The sequence below is a fragment of the Microtus pennsylvanicus genome, chromosome 3 (genome assembly GCF_037038515.1).
Source record: "Microtus pennsylvanicus isolate mMicPen1 chromosome 3, mMicPen1.hap1, whole genome shotgun sequence".
In the NCBI taxonomy this organism is placed as follows: domain Eukaryota; kingdom Metazoa; phylum Chordata; class Mammalia; order Rodentia; family Cricetidae; genus Microtus; species Microtus pennsylvanicus.
In genome coordinates, this window is record NC_134581.1 from 49760873 (window position 1) to 49774376 (window position 13504).

Consider the following 13504-nt stretch of genomic DNA (forward strand, 5'->3'; position numbering starts at 1 on the left):
AACAGTGGTATAAACATTTACTAACTCCTAGAATATATTGTGAGAAGAAGAAACACTTGCCCAAGTACATTTCCATGTCTTAAGTTTAACAAATGCTGAAATCCTTACCTGTGTTCCTTCCTCTACTCCAGTCATTTGGTACTTCCTCATCCTTTCAAAGACAGAGTGATCTGCACAGCCCCCCTGTGGGCCATACTTATGGGGATAATCTAAAGCAGAAGAAATATCATTGTTACATGTTTAGATAGAGACAGCATATTATCAATTAAAAATTAACTATCCTAATTTGGAACTGGAGAAATGGTGTAGTGGTTAAGAGCACCTACTGCTCTTCCAGAAGACCTTGGTTCAATTCCCAGTACCCACATGGTGGCTCACAACTGACTGTTCTTCCAGTTCCAGGAGATCCAATGTCTTCTTCTGGCCTCTGTGGATACCAGGCATAGACGTTGTGCATAGACACACATGAGGCAACATGCACACCAAATAGAAATAAATTTTAAAAACTGAGTATCATAATTAATGAAGGTCATAAATGTTTAATGAACATTCCTGAGAAAGGCACTGTACTAGGGACTTGGACTCCTGGTTCTAGCTTTTAATCTAATTCAAAAACAGAACTATAGCCACTCTTTATTTTGGACTTAATTTTCCCACATTAATGAACAGAGCATCTTAAAACTGCAATTTACCTCGTTTTGTTATTTCCCTTTAGTACATTAAATTTCCTACACTACAAATGTACAAATTCCCCCCAATTTGAGCACAGTAAAGCCAACATAAGACTATCTTTGGTTTGAAGTACTTCTATGAATACTAACTGGCTCAGATAAGTGTTCTCCAAAAATATTCTATGGCATGAAAAAAAGTAGATTGATTTTAAATTTATCCCATGTATAATTCAAATCCATGCTACACAAACTAATAACTATGGTATCATTTGTTCTCCCTTCATGTATTAATTTATCCTCAGCTAAACTGGTTTTGATTTCAAATAAACTATGTAATTTAAGTGAGTCATTTAAATGTTTATTCTACTTTCTCAATAATCTACAAACTTCTTTCTTATTAAGATTCTCCTTAGTTTATGAACACATTTTACAATCCAATTCAATAACCACAATTAATAAGAGAACTGACAAAATAAAATGCCAAGATACAGGCAGGAAAGAGTATGCACTGAAAAGCCTCAGCAGTAACTGTAGAAACCAGGAAAGTAAAACACAACCATTGCCAAGATGGGGAGAGGGAGAACAGAAGGACACAGTGATCTCGTAAGGGAAATGGGAAAAGAGGAATTCCTTAGGAAGATGGGGATAGGATAAATGGAAAGAGAAGGATACAAAAGATCTAATATGGGAAATGGGGAAAGGCAGGCTCTTTAGGAAGTGGGGAGGAAGGTAAATACAAAAGGAAGGTAAAATAACAATAAGGATATCTAAAAATGCCATTGGGAATCATACTATTAACTATATACTGATGTAGGATTCCCCCATGTATGCTATGAATATGTTTTATTACCATTTGTTAATAAAAAAGCTGCTTTGGCTTATGGCAGGGCAGAATATAGCTAGATGGGAAAACTAAATTGAATGCAGGGAGAAAAAAAGTAGAGTCAAACAGACACCATGTAGCCACCCAAGAAGCAAGATGTGAGGTAATGAATCATAATAGCTCAGTAGGTAGACCATGAAACTCTTAATCTCAGGGTTGTGAGTTTGAGCCCCACGCTGGGTGCCATTATGTAAATATGGAGACTGAGCTTTCATTTCCTGGCCACCCAGACCTGAATAATTACACAAAACTATACTAATTATAACACTGTTTGGCCAACAGTTTAGGCATATTCCTAGCTAGCTCTTACATCTTAAATTAACCCATTTCATTTATTGTATATTTTACCACAAGGTTTGTGGTTTGTTACCTCACATCTTGCTTGTTGAGAGAAGGGAGAAATGATGTAATTATAATATTAAAAAGTTTAAGCAAAGAAAAGATTATTCTATTTCTCATAAGACAACAATGTAGAAGATGATGGATTCTGCTGCTGACTTAGCTGATGTGGTTGTTTGGACAAACATGGCTCCCACAGGTTCTTATGCTTGAATGTTTGGTCCCCAGTTGGTAGAACTATCTGGAAAGGATTAGGAGGTGTGTGGCCTTACTGGAGGAGGTGTGTCACTATGGTGTTTCAGGTTTCAAAAGCCTATGTCATCTCCAATTAGCTCTCTCTGCCTTGTGGTTGTTGTCTCAGCACGTAAGCACTCACCTACTGCTCCAGACATGCCTGCCTTTCTGCTGCCATGCTCCCTGCCATCATGGTCATGGACTCACCTTCAAACTGTAAGCCCCTAATAATCTCTTTCTTCCATAAACTGCCTTGGTCATGGTGTCTTCACAGCAAAAGAAAAGTAACTATAACCCTACTTGATTTCTGCACCTACTGTTGTCCTGTGATTCTGTGTTGGTTCATGGCAGTAGTGGCAGTATGGGTGTGTGATATGTGGTGAGCTTGCATGTGGAGACAAGAGAACAACATTGGGGGTCTTCTTAATCACTCTCCTCTTTCTTCCTTTCTTTCATGCGTGATGTAGGTGGGTCTTCTGTCTATGTGTTACTTTCATTGGTTAATAAAGAAACTGCCTTGGCCTTTTGATAGGCCAGCCCTTAGGTAGGTGGAGTAGACAGAACAGAATTCTGGGAGGAAGAAAGCAGAGTCAGGCAGACGCCATGATTCTCCGACCCGAGACAGACGCAGGTTAGGATCTTTCCTGGTAATCCACCACCTCGTGGTGCTACACAAATTACTAAATATGGGTTAAAGCAAGATGTGAGAATTAGCCAATAAGAGGCTGAAACTAATGGGCCAGGCAGTGTTTAAATGAATACAGTTTCCGTGTGATTATTCTGGGGCTAAGCTAGCCGTGTGGGATGAAAAGCAGGCCTGCCCGCAGCTCCTTCTACATATCTGTTCCTCCCTCACTCCCTCCCTACTGCTATCTCTATCTGTATCAATGTTTTGCCTACATATATGTCTGTGCGTCACTTGCATGCCTACTGTCTGCTGAAGCTAGAAGACACTACTGCTTCTCCTGAAACTGGTGTTACAGGCAGTTGTGGGCTGCCGTGTAGATACTGAAACAGAGTTTGAGTTCTTTGGAAGCAGCCAGGGTTCTCAACCACTGAGCCATATTGTTGGACCCAACCACCACCACACACACTTTGATTTTTTTGGGGTGTAGGAGGAAGATGACAGGGTCTCTTGATGAACCTAGAACTCACTGATTCAATTAAACCACCTATCCAGCAAACTCCAGAGATCCTTCTGTTTCACCTCCCCAGTGCTGGAATTACAGGTGTAAGTTGTCTGTTCTAGTTTATTAGATATGTCTTGGTTAGGGTCTCTCTTGCTGTGAAGAGACACCATGACCACAGCACTCTTGTAAAGGAAAACATTTACCTGGGGTGTCTCACTCATACATAGTTTCATAGATTTAGTCCACTATCGCCATGATGAGCAGACATGGTGCTTGAGAAGGAGCTGACCCACAGGCAACAGAAGTGATCTGAACTAGATGTTGCTTGAGCATAGGAGACCTCAAAGTCTGCCCCCACAGCGTCACACTTACTCAAATAAGGTCACATCTACTTCATCAAGGGCACAACAGCTAATAGTGCCATTCCCTATGAGCTTATGGGGACCAATTACATTCAAGCTACCATAACATGCATGCTAGGGATCCACTCGAATGTTATGCTTGCATAGCAAGCACTTTACTGAGTGAGTCATCTCCCCAGCATTCTTTAGAATGGAAAATCCATTCTGCGGACACTCATATAGAAATCACAAAATTGGCACATGATATACTAGTGGTTAAAAATGCAACACTGTAGAACAAATGTTCTCTTATCCTATACTGCACATAATTATTTTCAAACCAGCCCAGTAACAACACTGTTGTTAATTCATTGAAAACTCTGGTGATCTCATCAGCTAAAAGAAATGCAAATGCAGACCAAAAAAGCCTTGGGCTGTTTTTCTTTGTTTGTTTTGCTTTGCTTTAGGCGGAGTTTTCCTATGTAGTTCAGGCTGATTTAAAACTTACTATGTATTCCAGCCTGGTCTCAAACTTAGATCCTCCTCCTTGCCCCCCCCCCCCCACACACACACGTAGTGATATTTTATTTGTATTTTAATAAAGCTTGTTTATAATCAGAATCAAAGCTAGGCCACTAGAGGCTAGGGAGTGGTGTCATACACCTTTAATCCCAGGATTTGGGAGACAGAGACAGATGGCTCTCTGTAAATTCAAGGCTATCCCGAGCCACACAAGATCGATCCAGAAATAGATACAGGTGGTGGTGGTTTACACCTTTAATCCCAGTGTTTGGGAATCACACACCTTTAATCCCAGCATTAGGAAGATGAACAGAGGAGCAATATGGTTGGGGGCAGAGAGGAATAGAAAGAGGGAGAGACAGGAACTCACTGGAGTGTGGAGTCTGAGGATTCATGGAGACCTCACTTTTTTGGTCTGAAGATTTGGTAGAGGTAAAAGGTCTCTCTAGTGGTTGAGTGCTTTGTTTTTCTAATCTTTAGCTTGAACCCCAATATCTGTCCCTGGGTTTTTATTATTTGTGTTACACATACACACACACAAGAAAATGTTTTTTTTGGAGATTTCATCTTTTAGACATCAACATTTGAGATTTTTTTTGGAATGGTGAGGTTTTGGAGTGAAGCGGCAGGGCCTGGCCATTATTGCACAGGCTAGCCACAAACGTTTGAACTGGACTCCCCTTCCTTAACCTCCTTAAGACGACTTGTTATACATTACTATGCCTCGTTTATATAATTTTTGCTATTTTATACTTTAAGGATTTTGCTCTTTGGGGATATTTCAGTCTGGGACTGTGACAGCTGAGATTATGATTAGCATTGGTTATCATCAATACATTGTTATGGATGCAAGCTATATGTTTCATCATTAATCCTAAAATAATCTAACAAATAATATCTACTGAGCATTTTACCTTCTCTACTGAAAAAGATGAGTTAATACATTTACATACATAAACACATCTATTTGTAACAATGTATACAATTACATATACTTGATATTAGAGGGAGTTCCCAGTCTTCATATAGTAGTCAAATATGTACCAGTATTCAGAGTATACCAGACTGCCTATATGAGCTACCACCAGCAGGAATTGAGGGGAAGTCAGTAGAAACTTAACAGAACCAATATCCAACAGGTTGTCTGTCATGCCTAAGTGAAAAGGCAGCCTAGAATTACCATAAAACTGCCTTGCTACTACATCACTGTGAAAAGATTACAACTATCTATAATCAAAAGAGTATGTTTTGATAAAAACAGCTACTCTAAAGTCCATCATCTGGCAAAGGTCAATAGCATTTTTACCTTTATCATGGAGTTAAGGACAACCTACTGTTAGAAAATCATCTCCCCCTGCCCATTTCAATAAGCACTCAGGGCTATATACCATTTTCTGCCTTGGATTAGTTAAAAGAAAAAAATAGCCGTTAGATTATAGATATTTATGTATGTATATATATATGTGTGTGTGTGTGTGTGTATATGTATAATATATGTTTGTGTGTGTGTGTGTGTGTGTGTGTGTGTGTGTGTGTGTGCTGATTCCTGTGGCCTCTGCAGCCCTCAAAGTCACGTCCCTTTATTTCTTCTTCTAAGATCTTGATTCACTCTTACTTCCATCACTCATTATAATTCTTTGAAACTACAACATCCATGTTGATGATCTCTCTGGAATATATAGATCTTTTCCCTAGTCTACATTCCTACTTTTGAACTTTCTCATGACTGATAACCAACCCCTTTACAACCTCAACTTTCAGTATCCTATCTTCTGTCTACCATTGCCTGTCTAGACAATCCCTCTAGACCTATGAATCATTCAAAAACAATAAACTCTTTTAACACACCAACACCTACCATCCTGTGCACTCTCATAAGAGAATTTCCTCCTGTGTATTTCTTTTATATGTCACCAAGGATAATAATTATCGCTGCATTCACCTGTAACTTCTTTGTCCCTACCCTACCCCCTTGACTTAAACGAAACCAAATTTCTTTTAAATTCAATTCTTTACCTATACCCCTGGTAACAAAGACTATTCTCATTCAAAAGTCATGACCTGTAGCCATAGCTTTAACTTACCAACACAGCCTGGAACCTCCAATCTATTCTGAAATCTGTTTTCAGTTTCACTAGCATACAGTTAGCAAGAGGCAAACCTTATTTGGTACAGATCATAAAACTGATCCTGCAAACTTCTTGAACTCTGGAAGTGACTTCAATAATCTGTAACTGTTCTAATGTTTAAATGTCAAAAGGCTAAAACTTCCTACTGTTACCAATGCACATAAAATGAAAAACAATAAAGGTATATTTAATAAACTGTAATTTTAAAATAAAAAGTGTTTAAACATTTAGTGTTTTATTTCTTTGTAATATATATATAGTTTGTTCGGTTGGTTTTTTTTGGGACATGGTTTCTCTGTGTAACACACCTAGTTGCCCTGGAACTAGCTCAGGTAGACCAGGCTGGCCTCGAACTCACAGAAATCCACCTGTCTCTGCCTCTCGAGTGCTAGGATTAAAGGTGTGCACCACTAGCGCCTGGCTCTGTAAATTATATTTTATGTAAGATAAATACATAAATTATTCTGAAATCTTTTTAGGGTAAAATTCCAAAGCAACAAAACACTGTTATATATTTCAAATTCTGCAACAAAACACTGTTATATATTTCAAATTCTGTCAGCACAAAATTTTCATGACAGGAAAAGGACAAAGGCCAAGCACAAAAATTTTTCTGTATACTTCTAAAATTTCTAAGAGACTATTTTCCCTGGCTACCACATTAACTACAAAAACGGACAATGACATTTTCTCTCTAAAATTACTAACAATATAATCCTCATTTCTAGAAAAAGCCTTTGTTCAACTAATGAATAAGCCCCCATTGAGATGCAAAAATCATAGGATGCACTGCGGTTCCCTGAAAATGCCAAACAGCGATTCTTTCAAAAGAATGAGCAATGAGTGGAGAACATTAGCCAGTTTAAAACAAAGATGGCTTTAGAGTTCCTGCCTTTTCTCCAGTTCCTCTGCATATAAACCACTTGCTTTTGTTTTGTTGTAGGAAGCACAAATATAAATAACACATACACACATACACACGTACACTAAGGCACCACCTAAGAGAGGAAGTAAGTAGTTGACTTTCAATTATCCACTCTGCTAAGGCAGGATATTTACAGTTTGAGTTATCTGGCCCGTACCACCAGTCACAAAACACCCACTTCAGCACCTCTATGTAGTTAATTAAGGTCTAGGGTTCACCATAGCTCTCTAATAGACAAGAGCAGTTCTAAAATCTGATAATAAGCTATTGATCAACAAATCCAATCAAATAATGCAATCCTTAATATGAACTGAATTTAAAATACAATAACTCCACAGAGAGATAATTATATGAAAACTATTGCCATATTATGGGACATGTTCCTTAACTAAGAAAATTTCCATTTATTCCAAAGTTTCCCAAATAGCAAGGACCAAGAGAAAAAAAAAAAGGACCAAGAGAAGAAAGGATGAAGAATGTGAAGGTAGGGAAGGACTCCAAATGCTTCTCTTCAATTCCAATGGACAGGGCCCCTTTTCTCACCAACCCCACTCCCAGTTTAGGAGACATGGGGAAGGTGGAAAGAGCAGCACACATGTCACTCTTCTCCCAGGAAACAGGTGAGAGAGCTGACTCAAGCACATCCTTCCTTCCTCTGGCTTTTGGAACAAAGGGCTAGGGTCGGCAGGGAGGCGCATGGGAATCAGAACAACAGGGAAAATGCTGTTGTATTGTGACCAATTATAAACAGAATCACTAGATTCTGAAATTTAAAAGGATGGAACTTTGCAGTAATCCACCACTGTGTACAATGACCTAAGGAGAAGATCAGCCATTCAAATAATGTAAATTAAGAAATGAAGTAATCATTAAACTTGCTAAAGAAGTATTTGCTGAAGGCCTGGCCACCTATTATGCTCAAAGGCAGTGGAAAAAACCTAGCAGGAATTAGGTCACTAAAAGCAAGCACTGAAGAAGTATCATCCAAGGCCTTTCCTATCACTGTCTCTCTGGATTCCCAGAGGACATAAGGTAAACAGTATTCACAGACTCCTCACCATGATACATTCACTGTTGCCACCAGAGGCCCAACAGGACAAACCATTGGCTGAACTCCAGAACAAAAGATAAACCTAAATCCTTCCTCTAAAAGTTTTTTCTTTTTTTTTTTTTAAATCTGAAGTAGCAGTACAAAACTAACAGAGAACCTGTGAATTGTAAAATTTACAACTGAAACACAGTATGTCCATCTTTGCTACTTGGCATCGCACACCTGTCCACAGCCTAAGTGGGTGCCTCTAAGACAAAGCCAATATGTGGCTCATGGTTTGTTTTTGTTTTTGTTTTTCTTTTTTCTTTTCTTTTCTCAAGTTCACAAGCTGTAGCAAGTAAAAAAAAAAAAAAAGAATATTGTTGCAAGCTGGTAACAGTTTCTGTAATCACAGACTCTTTTCTCTGGAAGTCTAAAGAAGACCTCTAGTCTTAAGGTTCAAATTCAATGTCACAAACCCCAGGAAACTAAATTCAACTAAGGATTCCTGGGTTTGTTCCACTCTCAGTAAGTTACAGTATTAGGTTTTTGTTTTTATTTCATTTTTTTATTTTTTACTTTATTTTATTTTTTGAGACAGGATTTCTTTTTCTTCTTTGTAACAGCACTGGCTGTCCTGGAACTCACTCTGTGAATCAGGCTGGCCTCAAACTCACAGAAGCTGGCCACCGGCCTCTGCCTCCCAAGTGCTGGGACTAAAGGTTTACGTCACCACATCTGGTGTACATTCTTTCACTAAGTGAGAATTCACCTTCAAGATGTATTTTTTAAGACAGTATTTCCTGTTTTACATTCATAAACCAATATAGCTGAATTTAATTTTTCCATTCAATAGCTGGTTTCTATGTCTCTTTCTCAAAGACATCTATCATGCAGACATATATTTAAAAAAACAAAACAACAAAACACCTCTTCAATAGCCTCCTACTGGTTTTCATGCTACCAACAATGACTAGAAATCATCTACCATTTCTAAATGAGTTCTGCAAAAAGCATTTTTTAAATTTCTGTTTTTACAGACTATTATAAAAGACACAATCAAAATAGGATACAGCAGAACTTGCCCAAAACACATAAGGCACCTGCTCTTCCAGAAAGCTTAAACCAATGTGTGCTACTATTTCCCAGAGCTGCATTAACTTACTCGTCAATACTCCAAAAGAAAACACTGATCTTTAAAATGAACAGTTGTAACATTTGAAGATCTTTTGAATTTAGTCTTCTTACTACCAAATCAAATGTTCACAAACACTTCACCACATTGTACTGAAAACTACACTTGAAATTATACCCAACTATAATATCTAGATTGTACAATAAGTTAATTTCTGCTCTTCTTGTTGATATTATTTATTTATTCAAGACGGGGGTCTTGTTATAAAGTTCAGGCTATCCTGGAAGTCACTATGTAGTCCAGTCTGGCCTCAAATCCTCAACCCTCCTGCCTCAGTCTCCTGAATTCTCGGCTACAGATGTGAGCCATCAGGCCCACTAATTTATTCCTTTTGTAAAATAAATACTGTAAAATAGAAAAGTGAAACAGTTCGCAGAAGAAAAAAAATTCAATGTCAGTTCCTAGAGTTGTTTTATGACAGATCTTTGATGTTTTTAAAGCATCATATGCTTCTGAAATGAGGCATTATAGATCACTGCAGCTATACTTTATTTTATAATTAAAGATATAAATACATACAGCCATATATGGTAACAAATCAGAAAAGGTCTTGATCTAAAATTTTCTTAACAAGTTCTACTTGTATAGTTTCTGATTGAATAAGCCTTTTTAAATTTTTGTTTGTGCGTTGTAATTTGGTTTTTGTTTTATTGTTTTGGTTTTTTTTTTAAATACAGGGCATAGTTCTGTTGCCCTGGCTAGCCAGAACTCCCTATGAAAAACAGGCTGAACTTCAAAATTGGAATCTTCAGAACTTGCATCACCTATGTGTTGATATTCCTCATACCCTTTGCTTCTTTTGATCTAATTTTTAACTAAATTAGATTTCTAATTAACTATAGCTTTTTAAATAACTGCCATTTTTTCTGGCTTTCTCAATTTTTCCACCTGTAAAACGGTTGGAGAAATTTTTATCTCCCCAGGTGAGCGAGGGGACACACACAACGAAAAAGCACCTCCATCTATCTAACACTAACCATCACACCTGCCTAGGATTGTGTGAACCTCAATGTACAAAAAATTTTGAAAGTTAAAAACATTCTCTAATGTTTTATATTTGTTCCAAATACTTTTATTGTGCCTATGTTCAATATTTAAAACCAAAACAAAACAAAAGCTATAAATTAAATCATGTAGTAGAAAGATAACTAATACCCTTGCTCACAAAGTTCCAACATCACTATTTCCCATCACTTGTCTATCTTAGCTTGTCACAACTCAATAAATGCAAGATTTCCAAACTCCACACTAGCCCTATGTATGGCTAGTAGAATACTTTAAAGGTAATCCTCAGAAATTTGTGTTATAAAAGTGACATTACAATCTGACATCATAAAATATTAACAATGCTAGTAATCCCACTGATACCACCATCTCATGGTGACACAAAAGACCAGGAAAGCATAGTCACCAATAAAACTCAATTGTGCCAACAATTTCAAAAACATATATGGAATTAACTAATTCCTGCTTATTCACTTTCCAGATTGTTTGCTTGATGTTTGAGACACGTTTTCATGTAGCTTGGGCTGGTCTTGCACTTGCTGAAGATGACTTTGAATTCTGATTCTCCTGCCTCCATCTAGCATTTGCTGAGATGACAGGCATGGTGTGTCACCACATCTGACTTCTAACTGATATTTTAAAAGTATTAAAAGCAACATACTGAAGCCTCCACAAATAAACCTTCTACATGAATGAAGTCCATCTTTAAATTGTAAAACAAAGTTGTAAGTATCTTAATTTTTATGAAATTATGTGCCTTCTCACTGAAACACAAGAAAAAGGAGAGGTACATATAGCTATAGCTAACACAGGCTTGAGAGCAGGGGCACCTACATTCCTAAGAGATACAGGCAAGATTCCATATACAGGAAAATAGATAATAAATAAATCTAAATGGAAAAGTAAACCAAACATTCTCTACATAGCTTCATACACTTAATTAAAAGGTGTTTTTAATTCAGAGTTTAAGTATTATTATGAAAATATAACAAGAAAAACTGACTTAGACCTTTGCTTCAGAGTACATGAAAGGCCCCAATAGGGAAATAGTCAAGCATTCCAAAGATGAACACATATCAAAATTACTATTAGAGTTTACCAGACAGTGTTTTTTTGCTGTTTCTTCAAAATAAACTTATTTCTTCAAAATAAGCAGGCAGAGAACTAAGTATTTAAGTAAGTATTTGTATCTTGTCATAACTGTAATACTAGGAGAGAGTGTTTTCACTGCTGCAATAAAGAACGGAGCATATATGACTCCTGAATTGGTGCCTGATGTAGTGAGCAGCATCACATCCAGGTGTGTATCAAAGTACCTGGAGAGGCTACTCAGTGTTTCTGCTGAAAAAGCATCAGCTAATGTTCTCCTGAACAACAACATCATTTTCTACATGGATTGACATCTATACCAAGAGATCCAAAAACAGTATTCAGAAAGCATAGCTAAATTCTAATCAAAACCTTTATATAAGTTCACTTATACACAGCCACAGTATATAAACAATCATATAGCACTTCAGTTGTGAAAATAAATTACTGGCACTAAGATAATTAAGTGAAATAATAACATGCATTAAAGAATATACCCTTTCTTCTCATTAGTTAAAAAAACAGCAAGAGGACAGATTTTGGTCTAATGGGAGTGAGGAAAGTGGAGAAAATGTATAGCTCAATAAAAACAATAAAAAGAAAAGATTTCGGTCGAACACAGCAATAGATGCAAATGTGTAATTTGGGGAGGGGTGCAGATTTCAGAAAAGCCCCAGAAATCCTAGTAGCAAAAGATAATAAGGATTTACAGTTTCTTCCCATGGGCACATGTTACAGAAGATGGTGTCCATAAGTCAGACAGGACTCCAAGTCTTCCTTTCCTCACCTATAAAGTTTGCCTATACCTCACAGAGCTACTGAGGATGAAATAATTAACACACATAAAGAATTTTATACAGTGTCAAACAACATTAAACAACAACTACCCTTCTTACTAATGCTGCTTCTTTTAGGATCACCAATACCCAGGGTCAACTAAAAGTAAGTTTACATGTCCATTCCCTAGAATGGGAATACATAAACTACAGTTTGCAAGAGAAGTAAGTCCAATTCTGTATTTTTGTTTGGTATGCTTGCTAGAGGTGGTTTTTATACTGTGTGTGATACATATCTGTGTGGGGGGGGGTTTACACATGTGTACAGGTGTGTGTGTCATAGCCAAAACTGGATACTGAGTGTCTTCCTGATCGCTCTCCACATTATTTATGAGTCAAAGTCTCCTGGTGAACCTGAAGCTCGCCAATTCTGGATAGTCTAGCTAGCCAGCTTGTTCTGGGAATTCCATTTCTACCTCCCAGATGCTGTTGTTACACCTGTCTGGCTTTTATGTGGGTAATGGGATAGCTTTCACACTTGTGTTACAACCACTTTTATCCACTAAACCATCTCTCCTGTTCCAACAACTCTGTTTTTAATATGAATAAAGTTTAAAATGCATTGTATGAGAACAAAACCAATTCATTTTATTGTAAAAAGTGATGAAAACATTTTATAAACTTTTACATATTGACATCAGTACATTTCCACTTAACAGAGAAGTTATAAGCAAAATTATCTTAAACGTACTACATCTTAAAACCACTACTGATATCTACTAAGAAATGTTGACATAAACAAGATATTTGGAAGTTATGGTAAGACATAACAAGAGGTAAATGTAAAGAAAAACACAGAACCTATGTACACCAGAGACTGACAGGAGGAAGAAAACAGGAGGGAGAAGCCATCTGAGGAGTTGTAAGAAGCACAAAGACACAGCAAAGACACTGGCAGCAATAGAGAAGCACACAGCAGGACAGCCACAGTAACACAGGGAGGACCAGCAACCTATCTAATCACTCTGCCCAACTTCCTTATCCAGAAAGGCCTAACTTAAGTCTGAAGGCACTTGCTAGGGAACAGATGTCAACATTTTATTAGAAATTTTCTGCTTCACAGATAAGTGTTACTTGAATATTAAAGAAGCAAAAACCACAGAACTTGCATTTGTAAAACAATACATTGTGATAGTGGAGATAAAAACCACAAAAAGACTAAATTAATAAGAAAA

General features: G+C 37.3%; 1 protein-coding gene across 1 annotated transcript in view; it reads right to left on the reverse strand.

The window, feature by feature from the left end:
* The window catches only part of Adam10 (ADAM metallopeptidase domain 10), a 98325-nt gene that overhangs the window by 39030 nt on the left and 45791 nt on the right, over positions 1 to 13504 (reverse strand). Inside the window, exon 5 of the mRNA XM_075965316.1 lies at positions 109 to 209. Coding sequence (XP_075821431.1) covers positions 109 to 209 — 101 coding nt within the window. The remainder of the gene's footprint in view (positions 1 to 108; positions 210 to 13504) is intronic.